Below are 21244 nucleotides of genomic sequence, written 5' to 3' on the forward strand. Positions count from 1 at the left end.
CGACAAATTATTAAACCATATTTACGGTGATTTACTAAAATGAAAAAAACACACACACACACACACAAACAAACAACAAACGAACGAACAAAAGAGTCTTGTTTCCTCCCCGATACTTGTAATACTGCCATGTAAAAGTTACTGATATTTTGAATACGTTTGTTATGAATGCCTTAATATTTCTGCTTATTATTGATACCTATTTTCATGAGAATAAAAAGGACCTCGTGTTTCTTTGGTTGCTTCCTTCTAAAATACATGTAACAACATAGCTAACCACAATAAGGTAACAGAATTTAAAACAGCAATGAAATGTAAAAAACAAAAATCGTACATTTTATTAAAATTGCATTTCGGAAAGGACACACAGGTTTGAGAGTATTTTTAGCAATATTAAAACTCCCGCTGGCTGTGTTTTTTTTTATAATATGTGTGGTTAACCGCCTCGTTACTATCAAGACTTCAACGTGTGCAAAGCTATGTTATAAAATAGGATGACCCACCCCCTAAGGGTAGCTGAAAATTACACGACCCACCCCTAGTACAAGGTTCAAAACCTCATGACCCACCCCTCCCCCCCTCCAACCCATACTTTTTGACCAGTCCACCTGAGGTGAACGTCTGCTATCTTTACCAAGTCAGTGAGCGTGAGGGAGGCCGCAGACGCGCCACAGACTCTGTTTAGTCTTTGATAGTCTTCAACATTAAAAGTATCATGACTAAACCCAAGGTATCTACTACCTTGGCCACGGTCCCTAGCGAGGCTTGTCCATAAGGCCGGCTGCGGGCTGTGAAGGCTGATACAGAACCAGGAAGAAAATACAGACGATGTAGCAACTGCTGCCAACAGCAACAAGAGAACAGCGTCGGAGGTTTGTTTGTCGTTTTACTTCATTAAAAAGGCGTACTCTTATCCCAAACATAATAAAAGCGTCGGTAACATGACAGAAACAAAGGGTGCAGGTGTTGGTTTCTTTACCAAGGCGCCAGAATTAAAGCCATTAAAACCCATTAGAGATACCTCAAGTGAATCGCGCAGGCATAAAGGCAATTTACTTGCTGGTCATAAAAGTGGCAGTAGTAGACAGAAAATAGATCAGTGGTTAAATAAGAGCTTCACATCACAACCACTTAAAGATAAAGACATTTGTGAGAAGAAGGGGCCTGGTGAAGGCTAGTCAGGTGGTAACCTTGGTAACATATCTCCTGGGGATTCTGCTGGTGTTAAGGACGTGGCTAATGTAGTTGTTAAGTACCTGTCTCTGTATCTAAAGCAGGGCTCTAATGTCTCTAAGGTAAGAACTGTGTATTAAAACAAATAGAACTTGTGAAAGTACTACTGAAGAGGTTAGATTTGAATTTTACACCACCTCAAGATTTCATCCACAGGGTCAAACGTTAGAACTGCATACTCTTCAAATATTATCGTGTGAAGTACTTATGGTACTGCTGAAGAGGTTCCAATTTAATGGTCATACCTTAGAATTTCATCGACAGACTCAAACGTTAGAACTACATTAATCTTCAAATAGTATCATGTGAAAGTACTGCTGAAGAGGTTTTATTTGAATGGTAACATCGTATGAACTTATCCTTTCACTCAAGCTAGAATCTCTTTGTATAGCATAATAAACGCGCACCACAAGAACGTATTGTAGTAGAGCTTTCATTTGAATGGTCACAATGGTCAAGTGAGTTGTTAATTGACTTTAAGGACTTTCGCGAATTGTTTTGGTTGTTGCTTAACGCTCACCTAAATGTTTGACAATTCTACTGCTTTTAAGCTCTGCTCATGTAACGTCTGACATTACCCAGACTACAGTAAGAGACAAATCGAAAAAGAGATTTAGAAAGTCTGTAAGGCTTCGGGCCTCGTCGACTATCCCTTTCTGTAATTTGGATCTGCCTATATTCTAACAAGAAGGACGACATTTCAATGGGTCGGGCTTGATTGACATCCATGGATGATTGTGCAAAATCCTCTTCCTCTCATTAAAGATCTCCTTCTTCGTTAGCCTTTTTAAGTGTCATCAAAGTAATTTTAAGTTGTTATTATTCTTTGTAGAAAAGCTTAAGGTGAAAGCCACTGTTAAGAAGTTGTTTGAAGTGTGCAAGATATTTGAGCGGGAAAGTGACTGGGATAAATACATCAAAGTTACTGGAGTTGGAATTTCAAGTGACTTGAGAAATAAGCATTGAAATAATTTATTACTTTAACGTTGCTCAGTTAAATATTTCCTGTAGTCGACGCCCTGTAAACGATTAATCTTAATATATGGTTCATTTCCTCAATAATCACTTTATCGAAGAATTTTCTCGTCTGAATGAGTTTGGATCGTCCAACACGTTCTATCCGTCTGCTTTAGACGGATAGAACGTCTGAAGATCGTCTCCGGGATAAACGTCGATCTTCACAGGTGACGAACTAAACTAATAAATAAAGATTTGGATGACAATGTATATTTAGCCTAGTTCGGAAGAAAATTTATTAAAACTGCTTTTTGGTTAGATTCAGTTGATTTGTCCGACGTGTCCTAAGTTCGCTGTCTGACCCAACAGATTTTAATTTAATTTAGGTCGACCCAAATTAGAGTTTGGTTCGTCTCATGAAAAGTTCGACGTTTGGCTTAGGCCTTAGTCGGACTCAATTTATTTTCATAATGTACAATGCTCTACAATGTTTACCAGGGGAAGTAAATTATGGCTATTTATACATTAGGTTCGGCACGTGAAAAGTCCGGCGTTTAACACGAAGTCGCTCCACAGTTAAAATTCCTATGTGGCCTATTGGAACGTCATTCATGGGTTGACCATGATTAGATATGTTGGACTTAACCGGTTCAAACGTCGATCTTTTCTTATGTACTAATTGAAGGGATTAGGTTGGGTACGTGAAAAATTCGACGTTTGAACTGGGTCTGAGTTGGAATAATCGCGACGAAGATTGAAAGAATGCAAATTCACTTGAAGCTACTTTTTTTGCCGCTGTCGCTGTCGCCATCCTAGGATCTTAAGGTACCTAGAAAAGCTGGACGCAAATCAAAGTCAAAATATTACAAAGAAATATTTATTTTGCCTTCCAAGGTTTAGATAAATATATTTGCAAAACTTTGAATAATAAAGATCACGTTGAGTTCAATAAATTTTTTAACCTCAAAAGAATCAATTTAAACCTAAATTTTGTTTAAGAAGAGGAAAAAACTATAATTTACCTTTGTCATCAAAAGGTTAGTTAGTTATATAATTATCTGGAAAAAATAAATTCAATAAAGAATGATGATATATTGACTTTTTTAGTTCAATGTTTGCTCACAAGGGTTTTCGCTATATGCAAATATCCCAACTTCAAAAACGAAATTATGAAGGTAAAGCTTTGTAAGCCTTTCTGGTTGTTTTAACTTGCACTCCTTTTTAACCGCGCAGCAGCAGTGTTGCCAAGTTTCCCGGAAAGCGATTTTCGTGAAATGATGTGTTGTGGTGCGATTGATCATTCACCTTTAACAAAATCTTTTTTGTTATTCAAACTTCTAGTGATGCGCGCAAGCGTAAAATTCACGAATTTCTGTGTCCCATTTGGAGGTGTAGCATGGCCGATCGAGCAGATATCAAGAGTATCAACTCGGTCGCCCTGGCCAATGGCAAGTGTTTCTCGCAGTAGCCCGCGCCGTCGAACTCTTGTACTGATTTGCCTACTGCCTGTGGGGATTTGCTTCCTTGTTGTTAAATTTTGAATAAATGTATTTTGTACGTGCACCAAAACATGAACAATCGAGTCACCAGTAATAGTCCAACACATTCAAAGATTTTCTCTGTTTATTATTTTGTAAACGAAACTTCGGAACGATTCACGTAATTCGTTTTCGATTATTATGTTTCTATACTCCGCGCATAAATGCACTTTATTTTGGCGGTGTAAACGTATTTAGCGCGAGAGTACTAAGCGAGGACACTATTTGTTCTCTCCCACTGAAAGCGGGACCACCATTTTACGTGATTATCCGAGACACGCGAAGGTTCAGCCGTATGTAGGGAAAAGACAGTACCTTCATTTCTCAGTTGTTTTTACATTCCGAGCATTGTTCTGGCCCCGGGGATCGTACTAGAAACCTCCCGCTCTGTATTCAAGCACTCTACTGACTGAGCCAGTCCTGCTAAATATGAAGCTTAAACGGGTAGATTTGTTCTGTTTTTTGGAGGAGGGGTGGGGGGGTGTTGTTGTTGTTGTTTTTTTTCCCCTCTCTCTCTCTCTTAGCAACACAATGGTAACGGAAGTCAGCCTCTCTTAAATAATACATGAAAACAAAAATCCACCAACAAAGATAAACTTGTTATTTTCATCGACGATGTTCCTTCAAAGATAAAATTAACTATGAAAATATATCAACTTCTCGTCACCAGCTTCTTTTGTCCGAGTGGGGACTAGGGTGGGGTATTGATAAGTCACGCGCAAGGCTTAAAAATAAAAGGCGGCAAGTAAAAAATCTTGTTACCGTAATGTGGCATATTTTATTCAGCTTTTGTCTGACCTCGAGGTAAGCGATTTAGAGATCCAAGCTGCTTCATATCAACAACATTTCAACTGGTTAACTCATCGCCTTCCTATGAAGCAAGTCAAAAAGATGTTTCGTTTTACTCCTCTGTGGTTGTTTCTCGTCAGTGTCTTTTCTTCAGCAACAAGGTAACAGTATTTCTAATTTATACCTGGTTTGAACAAATGACGAGTACGTGAAACAAAAATCTTTTCTCTTTCTCGATGAGAGGCTCTCGCTAGTTTGCCTTCATTTTACCTTGTTTACACCAAGATTTTTCACCCTGTGAAACAAATTTCAAAATGTATACTTTAAATTAACCTCTGTTCGGTTACACGACAGTGCTGTTTTAGACTTCGTCTGCTCCTGTGTTTTCGCTTAAATGCAAAACTGATACAGCAAATTTTAAGACATTTATAAACACACACTTTCGATTAAAGCAATACAGAAGAGCTAAAAAGGTTTCTACAAGAGTTAGTAACACTGACCGAAAATTTATACTGATAAACTTAATGGCTTTTATCTCTAATTGGAATGAGCTATGATGACTCTTTTCCATGCATTTCAACGCCTCTAGAAAATGCCTTTCGGGCGGCTTTCGAAACACTTCTGATTACCTAGCTAAAAACCATAAACATCTTTCAGCAGTCTCAAACAGTGAAATTTGGTAAAAGACAGAAAAGAGAGTTTTAAGACATTGAGTTATACATCTAGCGCTTTTTTGGAGTATCAATAAAATTAATATACAATCACATTTCAGATTCCGCACAAACTAAAGTCTAACGCGTGTTAAACATTCCTTACGTAGGGCTCTGGATAAGAATATCAGATATAAAGTGCTAGAGATGGACCCAAAAGGAAATCTTTACCTTCACAAGACTGCGTTTGTCTGCAAGAATGATATAATCAAACGACTCGTTAGCGGCAAATACTATCTCGTAGAATCGACCTCCATTGGTAAGTCACTCAATGTTTCCCACATAGGAAACCAGCAAAGGGCTTTATATGTAATGTGATGAGTCGTATGCTTAATGCTTCCAGACTTTTACTGAATTAGTTTATTCTTGAACTACTAAAATGTTCGAAAAGGGAAGGAATTCTACAGTGCCATTTTAAATGTTTTTGTATTTGCTTAAGCTACAGTTTTTTCCTAATAATAACTGAAAGAGAGTGCTGGTGCTTTCCTAACTGAAAAAAAAACTCAATTTAATTAGAATACTCGTTTTCGTTATGAACACAGGTCTGTCAAAGGATTCTTCAGCACTCAATTGCAAGGATCTCAAAACAAAGGTGCCTTCTGCCACGTCAGGCGTCTACTGGATTGACCCCGATGCTGGTTCCCATAGCAACGCTTTCCAAGCCTATTGCGACCAACAAACGGAAGGAGGAGGTTGGACTTTGGCCTGGAGTTATACCTTCACAGCTTATTCAAGCTTTACGTCTAATGCAAACGCTGTCACTCCACGGCCTACATGGAGAGCCAATGCTAACACAAGAGTGTCCACCACAGTTCCACTGAGCGAAACGCATTATGAAGCCATGAACTTTGCCTTGTGGCGAACCATTGGAAGACAATTCCTCATAAAGAGTAACATCAACAACTGGATTGCTTGCAAGGAAGGCTCTGGAAGCCTCGTGAAGCAGAAATCGGGGTCCCTCAGCTGTAAACTGGTCAAACAAGTTTCAAAGCAGTGTGCCGGTGTAGTGCCAAAGTCCATCACGATGCACAGTCCGGGTCCTTATCTTTCCAGCAGTAGCCTCTACTACTTTTTCGACGGTAGTACGAGTGGAGGTGTGCCCACGCACGATCCATGTGGCAGAAATCAAGCGAATCAAGTAAATGGTGTGGTTAATCCACATGGCAATATTTTTGTACGCTGAAAAATTTCTCAAACGCATGCTGAATATTGGGAAGGAACCAAGATAAAGTCATCAAATGCTAACAAGGTCTCTAGGGGACTGTAAACAAAAGTAGTAGCAAAACGTTAAACTTAACATACAACTGAAAAATATACTACTGTTGTGTGGCAACAGAAAGCAGCGGGACATTGTAAATGAATATCCAATAAATGTGGGTTCCTTATATTGCAAAAGTTTCTCATTTATTGTTCAGCATTAAATAAGGTTTAGTTAACTATCGTCACCCAGTTAAATCATCTACTATTCCTAACGTCAAAGAGTAAAACAAAGTTAAATTATTTCCCTGGACCGAATTTTTCTCGTTTTACGTTTTTTGCGTTAGTTTAGTGAGAGCGACAACACGAAACACGCTGAATAGACTCAACTCTTTCATAAGAGACACCTATTTAAGACGGACACCTGGTTTTCGTCCCTGCCGTTTTCAAGTCATTTTACTGTAACTATACCCCTCACTAAAAATAAGACGGATACGGACACCTCTCTAAGACGAACACACGTCACTTCTAAAACCGTCAAAGGACACTTGAGAAGTAGTTTATGCCGTGAAAAATTCCGTACGTCCATTCGGAAATGTAGGTGCTCAACATGACATTAAACTACAATAATGGGGAAGCAATTTACATAACCAAACTGACCAAACTCTGTGCGGGACTCCTGCTCGTATATTAAAACTATTCTTGTCCTTTCTAAACGTCACTTGGAGAGAAAAGAAAAACACTGTCCTGTTAACCTGTAAAAACGTTATCTTCTCGTTTTCGCTGAACTTTAGAGTTTAGCCTTTCAAGAGGAGAACTTCAATGTTTCCACCAAAAACAAACCATTACTGACTTACAATACCATGCAATACAGTAACTGTATTACAGTTTATTTTGTACTCAAAATATATATATAGTATATCATTTTAAGGGCCAATATATTTTTCGCCTAAAATTGAAACATCAATTAGCAACAAAAGAATGAATTCGGTTCAATCGTTTCTTAAAATGACTCCAGTGTGGTTACACGCGCATTGAACTATGACGAAACAAATTGAAACCGTTACCTAGGGGGTCATACGGTTTACGGTTCCTAAACACGAAGACTTCCGGAGAACTTGGCAATAATATGGAATTATTCGATTTTCACTTGCGAAATTGGCGCTTAAGTCATGAGCTAGAGAGACTCTAGAAGGAAATCGCGCATAGTGAAACATTTTTTCGAATATTTCTCGCTGAAATTTCTGGTATCATCTTTTATTGATATAATTGGTAAGTCAAATTTTTAGAGAAATCTTTAGAGCAGAATTCCGTAATTAGAGCTGTTCGATGATTTCGACAACGAATTGCTCTGAGGCAGAACAAAGCGTCACTTCACTGAATTTTTGGCACAAGTATTTTCAAGACAAGCTATATTCTGAAAACCAAGCCGATCGGCAATCGTGCTATTCTTTAAAAAGTCACTCCATAAATTATTCCAACCTCGCTGTGAAGATAATTTGATTTATTCTTCAATATTTTTTAAATATCTTTCAGCACTTTTGGCTCAAACTCCTGCTATATGGAGCCTTTTGTGTAAATAGAAAATATTTCACAAAGAAAAAATCCATAAACCGATGTAAGCTTATTATTTCTATCCACCTATCGGCCTCACATTCCTTTAATGTTCTGCAACTAGGGAAAAAAATCGCCAACCCAGTTCCTTTTGCCTGAGTGGGGACTAGGGTAGGGAATATTGATTAATCACAGAGGTTAAAAATAAAATGCCGCAAGTAAAAAATCTTGTTACCGTAATGTGGCATATTTTATACAACTATTGTCTGACCTCGTATAAACCCACGCTGCTCATATCGGTTTAATCGTAAGGCAAATTTATTTCAATATTCAGTGGACAAACACTGTACGATGTTTCGTTTTACGTTGGGTATTTTTATCGCCAGCCTCTGTTTTTCCGCAACAAGGTAACAATTTTTCGTATTTCTATTTGTTTATGCTAAACATATAATGAGTATAAATGTAAAACCTCTCAATTTGATGGTGAGAGGTTGCCTTTTATTTGCTTTCCGCGGCATTTAGCGTGTTGCCACTACTTATTTCCGTTAAACAAATTTGAGAAAATTTATAGTTTTGTTGTTGTTTCGTTTCACACGCCGCTTAAACCCTTTTCTTTGTCACTTTACTGTAAAATTACTAAATACTGTACACCCAACTTTAAATAGGAAAAAATTTTACATGAACAACGAGGCTCAAATTTCCACCGCAAAAATCGAGAGCATTGTAAGTACTTCGGGATGCAGGTGTAATAATATTATTAATTGACAAGCAAAATACATCAGTTTATGGTTCAACGCACTGCAGGTTTTTATTGAGTGAAAACAACGATGAAACAGATCATAAAATTATACTTACAAGTCTGTATGTATCTGCGGTAAAATATTTCAAATTTATGTTTCTAGAATTTTCAAAAGCAAAGTTAAAATATCTCTATTCCCCACCCGATGCTAAAAAAGAACGAAAGAACAATTCATGTTCAGTTTGTGCAAAAAATCTTTAAAACCGGATCAACCTCTTTTAAAATCGACTCGTTCTTATATTTATTTTTTTAAATTTGATTATCGCTGGTTGATCGAAATAGATGAGTTTTGAACTTCCGTGGAAAAACTATGATCATTCTTCTTCCTTCGAAAACTTTTGCTAAAAACTTGCAAAGTGCAAACCGATTTCTCGAGCCTCAAGTATTCCTTTTTGTTGTAGAGGACAACAAAAGTTTTCAGGTTTAGTCACATATCTACAGCGTTCGTTTTGAAGGATAATAAGTTTCCAACCAAATGTTTGATTCCGTACAAATTCTTGCAAACAATGAATATGCGCGATCAGCTAGGAGAAAGCTAATCACATGTAATCTATGTAACTTCTTAAACTTGATTTGCACGCAGGGCCCTGGATAAGAAAATTCGATACAAAGTTCTTGAGATGGACCCAAAAGGAAATCTTTACCTTCACAAGTCTGCGTTTCTCTGCAAACATGAAATTGTTAAACAACTTGTAAATGACAAATACCAGCTGGTAGAATCGAACCTGATAGGTGAGTCGCGGTGGTTTGCTTTAATTAATGTGCCGTGATGTAACGACTCAAGATTCTTATTCAATTACATCTGTCATACATCTGTCACTCCCACGATATAAGAAAAGCTTGTAAATTCGTGAATTAGACGAATGAGATACCTTCCTTGAACTGCTAAGAATGTTAAAAAGGCGAGAAACACTGACAGTGCCACCCAAAATGTTTTCCTTAGTTTTCTTTGCTCATGGAGATACGACGTAAATTCAATTCGTAAGCGGAAAGTTATTTTGTCCATTGACTCTTTTTTTTCAGCGGTAACTGTTGCTACTGGTAGTCCTTTCAGAAAAAAATCATATTTTCAAATGGTCGTTTTCGTTATAAACGCAGGTCTGTCCATGGATTCTCCAGCACAGAATTGTAAGGACCTTCAAATGAAAGTGCCTTCTGCCACGTCAGGGGTTTACTGGATTGACCCCGATGCTGGTTCCCATGGCAACGCTTTTCAGGCCTATTGCGACCAACAGACGGACGGAGGAGGCTGGACTTTGGTCTGGAGTTACACCTTCACAGCCTATTCAAGCTTCACGTCCGATGCAAACGCTGTCACTCCACGACCTGAATGGACAGTCCGCAATTCTAACACAAGAGTGTCCACCACAGTTCCCCTGAGCGAGACGCATTATGAAGCCATGAGCTTTGCTTTGTGGCGAACCATTGGAAAAGAATTCCTTATCAAGAGTAACATCAACAACTGGGTCGCTTGCAAGGAAGGTTCGGGAAGCCTCGTGATGCAGAAAGCGGGGTCCCTCAGCTGCAAACTGGTCAAACAAGTTTCAAAGCAGTGCGCAGGTGTTGTGCCAAAGTCCATCGCCAGGAACACATATGGTCCGTATCTCTCCAGCAGTAGCCTCTACTATTATTTCGACGGTAGTACGGGTGCAAATGCACCCACACATGATCCATGTGGCAGAAATCAAGGGAATCAAGTAAAAGGCGTGGTCAATCCACATGGCAATATTTTTGTAAGGTGAAAAATTTCTCAAGCGCCTTCTGAATATTGGGGAGGAACCAAGAAAAAGTCATTAAATGCTATTAAGCACTCTAAGGAACTGTAAACAAAACTAGTAGCAAAAAGTTAAACTTATCATACAACTGAATACTAAACTACGGTTGTGTGGCAGCAGAGGGCAGCGGAGCATTGTAAATGAATAGCGAATAAATGTGGGTTCCTAATATTGCAATTGTTTCATTTATTGTTCAGCATTAAATTAGGTTTTATTAACTATCGTCACCCAGTTAAATCATCCACTTTCAATTGCTGATATTTCCCACCGTCAAAGAGTAAAACAAAGTTAAATTATTGTTCTTGACCGATTTTTTCTCGTTATACGTTTTTCGCGTTACTTGCTGAAAGCGACCACACGAAAAAGCTGACTCAACTCTCTCATAAGAGACACCTATATACGACAGACACCTGGTGTTGGTCGCTGCCGTTTTCAAGTCATTCAGTACTGCTACTATGCTCTCTATAAGACGAACACCTTCCTTAGACGAACAACGTACACTTCTGAAACCGCCAAAGGACACTTGAGAAGGGGTTTATGCCGTGAAAAATACGTCAAAACGGAAATGTGGGTGCTCAACATGACAGTGAACTACAATGTGGGGAAGCAATTTACATAACCAAACTCTGTACGGGACTCCTACTGCTCGTATCTTATAACCAGTATCGTCCTTTCTAGACACCACGCTGAGAGAAACAAAAACATTGTCCTGTTAACCTGTAAAACAGTTATCTTTTCGTTTTGCCTGAACTTTAGTTTAGCCTTTCACGAGAACTTCAAATGTTCCTACCAAAAACAAACCATTACTTACTTACAGGACTGTATTACACCGTTTGTTTTGCAGTTAAAACGTTTACTCAAAGAAGCGAATCACTATAGTTCTCCACGAAGTTATTTTGCAGTCTTGTTCCAGTTCGCAAAGTGTTTACTGTTACACTTTTAGACCACTAAGTCGTGACATTGGCTTATAATGAACGTTTGATCATGTATTAGTAGTTCTAGCACTTCACATTTGGAATACCTGTACAATGGAACTACCCGTGTCCCGGTTTCGATCTTACTATTATATGCACGCATATTCTCACACAAGGGATCTCAAAGAACAAGGTAAATTGGGACAGGCGACAATCCTGGACAAAACTACTTGAAAAAATGTTTTCATTAATGCGCACTACGTAACGCAACAAAACTATTTCCAAATCAACGGCTTTGCGTAAAGAAAACCCCCTCCCTCAGTTCAAAGTTGCTTCCTACAAAAGCTTAGGGATCCGGCTTTCTGTTGAAGACCCAACAACACTGCTTCCAGGGGGAGGGGGAAGGGAAGAATCGGTCGGCTAGGAAGTTTAGAAAAAATGCCCCCCAATTAAGAAATTTTCCCAACAGTTAATTTTGTCCAAGATTGTACTGCTCGCCTTGGGGTAAGAGACAAAATAAAAATCTGTACTGGCCTTCTTAAAAGTTCACCCCAGGGGAAAAATAAATTACAACTCCGCTTTCTTTTACAACCAAGTCGATGTTTCTGAATTGCTTGAACCAGAATTGCTTGAACAGTTTGTGGTTGTTTATACCTCACTACAAGAATTTAAACTATGCAAAACAAAATTCGCCTTGATTGTTTGATTACAAGGATTCTCGATTCTCTTGTGTTGCCGCCTTTAGGTTCCATGCGAGAAACATTCATGTATTATAAGTGGGGTCAGAAACCAAAATGCAGAAAATCAAAGCAAAAGTTTGATCAGCAACGTTGCAGGTGGCGGAGCCGTGACAACCTCAGCGGTTACCTTCTCTTTAATTTTGCTCCTTTGACGGCGTTTGAAGTCATCGTCAAACTCATGACAACCACAAAGAAATGCGAAAATAAAATCAAAAGAGCCAACTTTGCGTGAACAGAGTGCCAAAAAAACTTGACGCAAGGCAGCTCTAACTCAGACGTGAACATTTTAACGAGAAAGATTTCCTGGAAAAGCTTCTAATGATTGATCCGTCAGCAACCATTGCATGGACATACCACCAAAGACGGAGAAAGAATATAGCCAACGGTTTACCATGCTGTAAATATCGATTGTGATGACCAAAGCAAAACTTTCAAAGATTAAAAACGCCCTCAATGTTTTTGGAAAGGTCTTACAGCCATCCAAAACTTGCTGATGCTGAAAAAGTTTCTGAAAAGGTGGCCTCTGATTGGCTGCAAAAACAAGCGCTTTTGCTGGTTTATCTGTCGGCTCCTCTCCACATTATGAACGCCGTCTCCAAACCAATGAAGAAATTGGGGTAAATGTCGGCCGTGGTCCTGTGGTTATTAACAGGGACCAAGCGATCGTTGGACGTTTTTGTTGGTATGACTGTGGTGCGTTTGCTCAGCGGCATACGCAAGTTTTGGCCGGTGGATAAACAAGAGTTTACTCACACGCTTCGATTCAAAGCGCTACCTCCTATCAGACAAAATAAACACTCTAGCCTCCGGGATCAAGGAAAACAAGCAACAGCTTTACTGGAGTTAGTTCTGTATCAGCTGGCACAACCCGCAGCTCCTGATGGACAAAGCCTCGCCCGGGGCAACTTTCAAGGGTATAGATGTTGTGGTTCAATTTTATCCTTGGTTTAAATTTTATTTTCTTTTGTTTTTGGGTATGGTAATGTATGATAATGATTTATAAACAAAGAAAATAAAAATTAAACCAAGGATAAAATTAAACCACAACATAGATACCTTGGGTTTAGCCACTTTTTTTGTATTTAATGAATTTTTATTTTGTTATGTATTACATTTTTTCACACACTGACCCTTATGAACACGTAGGAAATAAACAAAAAAAGAAAAGAAAACTAAAAATATATACATTGCAGACTCACACACAATTACATACTGATAAAAAGAAAGAAAGAAACACACCCAAGAACAGAACCTTCTACTCTATTTACATGAAAAAATTAATAAAAATTAACAATAAATGAAGTAAGCGGCGAAAGGATCGTATGCCAATCAAATTTATATTTAACATTTGACTAAAAGGGTCTGTGGCGCGTCTGCGCCCTCCCGAGTTGGTAAAGATATAGCAGACATTCACTTAGGGGAAATCTTTTCTTTGATGAACTTTTGCAGGTATTTTGCCTGTGAGGAGATTCACTTTGGGCCGAACCACCCACGCCGCTGATCATTACCCAGCAAACAGACGCATTACAACAGCACACTGGCGCTTAACCTGCGATCAGGCGTTTTTTTTTTCAAAGGCGGACGAGGCGAGAGGAAAAAAAAAATAACGCCCTCTTCCCGTGACAGACATAGAGGGATAATAGGGAGAGGGCATGATCTCAGGCCAACTGGCGCTCAAAGAGGCGCTCAACCAGGGTTGTGCAGTTAAAATGTTAACCAGCCGGTAAGGCCTTGATTAAAGAGGTTTAATGCTTAGATGTAGACGGAACAGCAAACACAACCATCTCTGCCATGGTCGTCCTCACACTCTAACTTTTGGTGAACCCTTGAAAGATTTTCCTTTTATCCTTGTCGGTAATGACCTTCCTCAGTAAACACTTTTTCTTCCCTTTGCCCTATTCTCAATTTGTCAGCGTCCTTTTATTCTTTGGCGAACGAGTTCATCTTTTCCTTCAGCGCCGCGAACTCCTGCTCATTGGATGGCCCCCGCAGTCATTCAGTCATGTCAGTTGATGCCAGCGACCTTGCATTGATTGCTGCCAGTTTTCAGGTGGCAAGTCAAGCTATCAAAAAAAGTGGGTATCGTGAGTTGACCGACAGTGAAGAGTGGCAATGTTGGAAGTGGACTTTGAATATCCAATCTCCCTGCATGATAAGCATAACGACTACCCTCATTTAGCGCCAGAAAAGGTAGCAGTGGCATAAAATGAGTTGTCTCACTAGCAAATCATAGTTAATTGAGTGGAATGGTTATGAAACCCGTCAGACTCCTTTGTTATATGTTTTTGTGGACCTGAAAGTGCACAACGTTCAAAAGAATTCCTATCATTTTGATTGTATTGACCAAATAAAAACGTTGCATTAATTTATTCCGTAACAATTTGCCAACAGAAAACAAAGGATTGTGTACTTTCAGGGTGCTTCCAAAATAAACTGCAGCACTGTTGTTTTTATCATTGATGTTTGCCGCTTTTCATAACCAGTCTCCTCTAATAACTATGAGCAAATGAAACACGTTATTGTAAACAAAAGTACACCAAAATTTTCAAGAAGCTTTTGTTAACAATGAAATACAAACCAAAACACATTGTTAACTACCGCGGGCTGGAGTTGTACCTGCAAATGAGAATGAAGCTCAAAAAGGTGCTTCAAGCGCTGAGGGTTGACCAAAACGCCAAGATGAAAGAATACATTGACGTGAAAATGGAGCTAAGAAAGCAGCCCATAAACGACTTTGAAAAAGAGTTCTTCAAGCTCATAAAGCCTTTTCGATATTCTACAAAAGCATTTATTCACTGTGCGTGAAAGGATCCTGGAGGACAAAGGAAAGTTTAAAAAACAGGTTAGAAGCAAGGCCTGATTTGTTTTGATGAAAAGAGATCGGGGTGACAATAATAGAGGTATTGATCGGAAGCTCAACAAGTCGTTCTACGTGGGCAAGGCAGTCCTTAAAATCAGCAAGCTTGTGAAGTACGATGTCTCTTACAACACGTTTAAGAGACATTTAGGCGAGCGATGTGAGCCGTTGTCCCCAGACACGGACAGCTTGGTGGTCAAGATCTGGACCGAAGGCTTCTACGAAGGCACAAAAAATATCCTCAACTCTTCGACCCGAGCAACTAAGTAAAGGATCATCCGCTCTACAGTGATAGAAACAACAGGGTTTTCGGAAATTTGAGTGACTGGGATGACATTGACCGCTGTCAGACGTTCTCATACCAGGGGCGGAACTGGGGAGAGGGTGCAGGGGGTGCGCACCTCGACTGAGATGACCTGAGGCTAAAACCCTTTTAATTGGTTAATTATTGTGAGTAAAACATGAGATGAGGTTGAAGAATTTATGTTAAACGTCGTAAAAATGGTTGTTCAAATGGTAGTTCTTTAGTGGTGCACTCCCTTCTAACAGGGTCGTAACATGGTATATCGGGACCCATTGATCCCTATTTTCTTGCCGTTATTTTGATCCCTGAGCCCCATTTTCCCCACAATTTTGATCCCTGAGCCCTGATAAAAAAGTTGATCCCATCCATGTTTTTACACAAAATTTTATCTTAGACAACTTTGTTTATCTCCAAATATAGAATATAGAACATGCTCAAATGGGCTGAAGAGAAAAACAGTAACTTTCATTTTTAGTGCAAGTTGTAGGTTTTATCAGAGCTTTAAAGATCAATATGAATCAACCTCTTTTTGTGCATTATTCTATATATAATGTTTGGCGATACTAGACAAATGATAAAACCCAATTTTCTTGAACGGGAACGTTAGTAAGATACAGAATGTCAGTTATTGTTAATTTATACATTAAAAGTAGTCCACTTCCCTTTAAGTATCGTACATCTTGAAAGATCTTGCGGCGGAAACTTGATTTTTTCAGGTGTAGCGTTCATCAAGAGTATCTGTAGGTTTATTTTCAGTGTTGCTCGTACGAGCAAGGCCACCCGGAGGCTTAAAAGCCAATCACAAGAAAGCATTGGATTCAAAATTCGAATAAATACATTTTTAGTCAAACAGCAAACACAGCTAGCGCTGGTTGGTCCCCGGATGAATTAACGGCACTGTAAGGTACTTCTGAAATTAACTAAGGTCTTCCTCTAGCTTTCCAATTCCTGTCCCGTGCGAACATCTGCTTGCCCGGATAACTTGTCCAGTTAATCAATGTCCGATCTGTGTGGGTCACAGATGTTTTATTGAAAGAGACTCTTGCAACCAAAAATTTCACGTCGGCCGTGTTACTGGTCTACAATATTAATGTTAATAAAGTGTATTCGTTTGTATCACGATTCAGTCACTTAATGATGTAGATCGCGACGTTTCAACTGCGTATTTCAAGTGTTCATTAGAAAAAGCAACACTTAAAGACGTTGCCTTGCTAGTGTTCGTCGATTGGTCACACGTGAACTTATATGACTCCAAGCTCTGGTTCTGGTTGGTTGATTATTAGCCGCTGAGATTGGTACATTTCTTACTCCGTTGTTTGTATGTGCTTTTACCTCACTGGTCCGCTGTCGTGCGGATCTCCTATTGCTGTGTTTCTTGATTAAGGGCAACTAAGCTATTGGACTTTCTATTCTGCTATCCCTGTTGATGTTGTGTAGTCTTATGTTAATTTCCTCTTTCACTCTGTGTGTATTACAGTGACGATCACGATCAATTACCAATAGCAAGAAAAATTAAATGATGCAAGCCACAGGTTCTACAGTTTAACAGCTTTTCTGTGTCAAGCCCATTAATGGCTTTTTCTGGCTTAATAACCATTGTAGATTGTCAGAGGACATATCTGGTTGTAGGTTTTCCAGACCTACTCCTTCCAGCTTCAAATCTATTTGGCTCTGAAACGTTGTCCGCCTGAGCTTGCTCCGCTTCCTCTTCGTCACAACCTGACGCAGGTGAATCATCTGATTCAACTGACCCCTGGAGCAATGCATGTAGGCGTTGCTCTTCAAGGCAGCTCAAACAGAAGTTGTTTCGATCTTTCATTATTTGAACTTTTCCCATGATATACACTCAGGTGAATTTCTATCGTCACGGTACCCAGTCTGGTACACAAAGGGATCTTCTTCTGACTGTTCAGCCATCTCAAACCCATGTGATCTTCCTGGAATGCGTCACCGTTATGGTGGAGATCTTTTAAAAGAACTGAAAGGAAGAAAGGAATGATATACCTCTTGTAATTGTGCTTGAGAGCAACTACGTCGCCTTTTGAATAGATAATCACATATTCTTCTGCTGCGCCTTGAATAGCCTGCGTAGCTGGCGGTATTGTGTAGTAGTCGAGTGAGGTTTGGCGGCGGAGCCGAGTGAGGTTTGGCGGCGGAGCCGTTGTAATATAGTCGAGTGAGATTTGACGGCGGAGCCGTCACGAGCGGCGAAGCCGCGAGAAATACCGCCTGCCAGAGAACCATGATTTTTCGAATGCCGCCCACTTTTGTCACGTTAGCTGATCCCAATTAAATCAGCCAATCAAAGAGAAACCAGTTCAGAAATAAGCGTTGACAGGCTAAACACGACTCCTAAGCTCGTGACAATGTGAAACGTGACCTTGTGAGTTTGCTTGAACAGAGGTTTTTTTTTATTTTCTCGGCTCTCGCTCGAAGGTTACTAGCACTACACAGTGCATGTATCATTCTAAACTTTGACTGAGTAAATCTTTTTTTACAACACTAGGCTTAACATTAAAAGGTCATGAAGCTGGTTTGTTACATGCATACTGAGTAACCATTTCCGGTGGTTTATTCTTCTGTAGGTGTTCCTGATAGGATTTGATCTCAGATGCAGTTGTAAAGTGTTTTAATTTTCTTTGACCTTTGTTTCTTACGGCTAAATTAAGACAATTCCAGGGCTGTGAAGTTTAAAGACGCCATTTCGGCAATTTGGTCATCAATTATGCTCTTTCTAAAGGGGAAATCACAATCACTTTACCTGTACGTCTTCTCCAGTTTGCCATCTGCTCCCTAAATTGGGAAATATACGCGAAGGCTCATCTAACATGATTGACATATGTATGGCCCTCGACCAATCCGTTTCCCCGCACACTGGTGTGCGGACCATTCAAAATACCGGGGTTTTCTGGCAGGCGGTATTTCAACCGCCTCGTCCCTACTCCTTTTTTTTGGAACACGGCTCCGCCGCCAAAACTTTAATCTCGCACCCACACAATACCGCCAGCTACGCAGGCTACGCCTTGAAGTGTAGTTTGTCCTTCACTCCCTTGAACCTCTTTCAGCAGATCGACTTCTCCATGTGCCGACGCATTCCTTCTGAACATACTCAGAGCAAGTGGAAGTGTACCAGCTCTTTCTTTCACGGTCTTCCCTCTCGTTCGTTGCTGTCGTACACCCCGTCCGAATTCTTTCGCAAAGCTCTGCAATTCCTTCCTTTGTCGCTCCTTTCCCTCCGCGCTCGTTTCCTCGTCCATATCCTCGTTAAGGTTTACTCTGGCCCTGCGACTTTCGAAGCCATTCCGGTGCCTTTGGACCCAGCTTCCTCTGTGTGTAATGGCTTTGAGGACCGGTATAAAAGATAAACGAGGATTGGTAGAGCCTCTCTATTGATTCTAAAAAGAAGCTGGGCCGCCGCGATGCGTAGTCGTTCAGAGCGGGTGTTTCAAAATAGCCACTGCAGGAATGAGGTCTGAAAAAATCTTGCATGAAAAAAAATAACCCATCCCCGGCTCAAAAATCAAATAGTGGGCCCCTTACTGGTGGCCCTTCATGCTGAGTACAAAAATGTATTAAATTCCTGCAGAGTCTGCTACTTGTACCTAGTATGCAACATTCCTTTTACTGGTGGCCCTTTATGCTGAGTGCTATAATATATTAAATTCCTGCAGGTTCTGCTACTTGTACCTAGCATGCAACATTCCTTTCACCAATTCAACCGTTTATTTTATAAAAAAAAAACTAAAGAAAATAAACCTTAAAGGCTTTCTTACTTCTATTTCACCGAGGTAAGTCTTTGGTGTTCCACTTATTTTCACTAATTCTACACTGTAATTTCAGATTATTTGTCATACAAGCGTTTATCAGTTATACATTAATAGAATGTGTCCTTTACTTTCCGGCCCCAATACTACCCGGGCAATACTAGTACTGGTAGGTGAACCGATCTGGGTTTCTCATCAAGGTTCGAGGTAACCCTAAAACTCCATGCAATTAGAGCAGATTTATTAAATAGCGAGAAAGCATTTATTTTGCAACAAAGCGCGCAAATTCATTGTACTTGTATTCTACTTTTGACGTCCATTGTAATTATTTAAGTGCCTTAAAGGGTTAAGTTACTGGTCAAAAAATACGAACCTCGATTTATAGTCGCCTTGTGACTTGCTTGAGGCGATGAGGCAATGGGGACCTATACAGTAAATTCCGCTTTCAATGAATCGGTTTGTCTATTGTCCTGGCGGTATTGTTATGTTTGATCGGCCGAAAAACTCTATGCTTGGACCCTTGCCAGGAGTAAATCAGTCAAGGAAGTACTTACGTACCTTTCTCTGTCACAGGATTTCTTTTTGTCCTTTTTCGTCTTCCTTATTTCTCGCAAAAAACGATATGTATAAATCGCTTTCTCTGCCTTCTGGCGTTGACCGCGCGTTGAGGAGTTGCGTTACAAAGCGAGAAAAGTGACTTGAGATTCACATTACAGTACCCTCAACAATTAATAAATATTAAAGAATATGATACCATGTTTTTGTCAAACAACCAGGACTTCGTATGACAGGAACTGCCGCCAGCCGAAGCAAGAATATTAGTGAGCTTAAGATCCGACGACGGCGAGATTCTACGACGGCAGACTTGGTCGAGGGGGCTTGGGGTGAGGTCGCCGTCGCAATGGCGCGAAAAATGCCATTAAGAAAGCTCGCGCGACGGCGGGTTGTTGTAGCGCCTTTTCCTGTTGAAGTTTAGAAATAAATACAAGAGTGATGACTACTTTTAGAAAGGTTCGTGAATTGTTACTGACAAGTTTCGATGATGGCGACATTTCAGAAGATGAATTTTTACTGTTGTATGATGTCAACAGATCTAAAAGACCGGATTTTCGCTACCAGAATTACGAACATTTTGACCTCGAGAGGCTTGACGAAAAGATGAGTGACATAATCCATTGGACCTCAATTTAATGCCAAAACAAATCTACGATATCATAATTGTTAATAAACACATCAATAACACAAGAAAAAACTTGTAAACCTTACTAAGTTGCTTTCTTTGTCGAGTTGACCGAGTCCATGGCGATTAACGAGTCAAACTGTTTAGAGAGGGTAAACAAATTTAATTTAAATACCGTGTTCAAATCGTTTAAGTCGCTAAGAAATTCGACAAAAATGGTCTACTGAGAATAAACTGTTAACAGTGCTAAAGAATTTCGCTCAAAATGTGTTTAAATGGCATTATTTTGATCAAGTTTACTCACGTTTTACACGCGACGGCAAAATGGCCTTCTTCACGTCACAGACAAGGCCGCTACGGCGGGAAACTTCGCAACGACGGCAGCCGGAAGTCTTTCTAGCAGTAATTTCACTTCCGCTCGCCGTCACAGAGGTCTACCGTCGTCGGATCTTAAGCAGGCTAATAGGTATTGTACCTCGGCCAGGAAATTCTACGGACAGAAACCTTGTTATGCGGAAAAATATTGATCTGATCTGAATCTGATCCCTGATTCGGGCTTAAAAGCCTTGTGATCCCTGATCCCATTCTTCTGAGCCCTGAGCCCGGGGGGGGGGGGGGGGGTACTCCCATACACTACCTATACGGGTAGGTGCCGCCCAAAGGGGTCGTGCTTTTGAAGCTCCTGATTTAGAACGGGGTATCCATTTCAGAGGCGTTTTCTAGAACGGGGTATAATATTTCGAACGCACGAAAGCTCCACTTTTGTAAGCAGCCATTTGAAAGTATTCAAGGACAGATTACTTTTAAAAATACGGTTCAATGCGTTAACAAGCAAACCGTCGTACTCTTTGTTGCACCCTAGAATGGAGTATAGAAAATTGGCTCATTTCTAGAAAGGGGTATCAGTTTTAGGGCGAATTCTAGAACGGGGTA

At 40.0% G+C, this 21244-nt stretch overlaps 2 protein-coding genes across 2 annotated transcripts; both read left to right on the top strand.

The window, feature by feature from the left end:
- Nucleotides 1-941: 941 nt before the first annotated feature.
- Nucleotides 942-6410, top strand: LOC140938360 (uncharacterized). The gene is made up of 5 exons (XM_073387846.1): nucleotides 942-1173; nucleotides 2066-2163; nucleotides 4515-4678; nucleotides 5338-5486; nucleotides 5770-6410. The coding sequence occupies exons 1-5, from the start codon at nucleotides 942-944 to the stop codon at nucleotides 6408-6410; spliced, it is 1284 nt and encodes a 427-aa protein (XP_073243947.1).
- Nucleotides 6411-9394: 2984 nt separating this feature from the next.
- Nucleotides 9395-10611, top strand: LOC140939131 (uncharacterized). The gene is made up of 2 exons (XM_073388692.1): nucleotides 9395-9509; nucleotides 9876-10611. The coding sequence occupies exons 1-2, from the start codon at nucleotides 9398-9400 to the stop codon at nucleotides 10517-10519; spliced, it is 756 nt and encodes a 251-aa protein (XP_073244793.1). The 5' UTR covers nucleotides 9395-9397; the 3' UTR covers nucleotides 10520-10611.
- Nucleotides 10612-21244: the final 10633 nt, after the last annotated feature.

The sequence above is a fragment of the Porites lutea genome, chromosome 5, assembly GCF_958299795.1.
Source record: "Porites lutea chromosome 5, jaPorLute2.1, whole genome shotgun sequence".
NCBI lineage: Eukaryota > Metazoa > Cnidaria > Anthozoa > Scleractinia > Poritidae > Porites > Porites lutea.

Bases quoted from the DNA above. Each gene is read 5' to 3' on its own strand.
- LOC140938360 (XM_073387846.1), top strand. From the start codon at position 942: ATGACAGAAACAAAGGGTGCAGGTGTTGGTTTCTTTACCAAGGCGCCA. The intron at 4,679-5,337 runs GTAACAGTATTT...TTCCTTACGTAG, and splicing joins GTCTTTTCTTCAGCAACAAG to GGCTCTGGATAAGAATATCA. The intron at 5,487-5,769 runs GTAAGTCACTCA...TTATGAACACAG, and splicing joins CGTAGAATCGACCTCCATTG to GTCTGTCAAAGGATTCTTCA.
- LOC140939131 (XM_073388692.1), top strand. From the start codon at position 9,398: ATGGACCCAAAAGGAAATCTTTACCTTCACAAGTCTGCGTTTCTCTGC. The intron at 9,510-9,875 runs GTGAGTCGCGGT...TTATAAACGCAG, and splicing joins GGTAGAATCGAACCTGATAG to GTCTGTCCATGGATTCTCCA.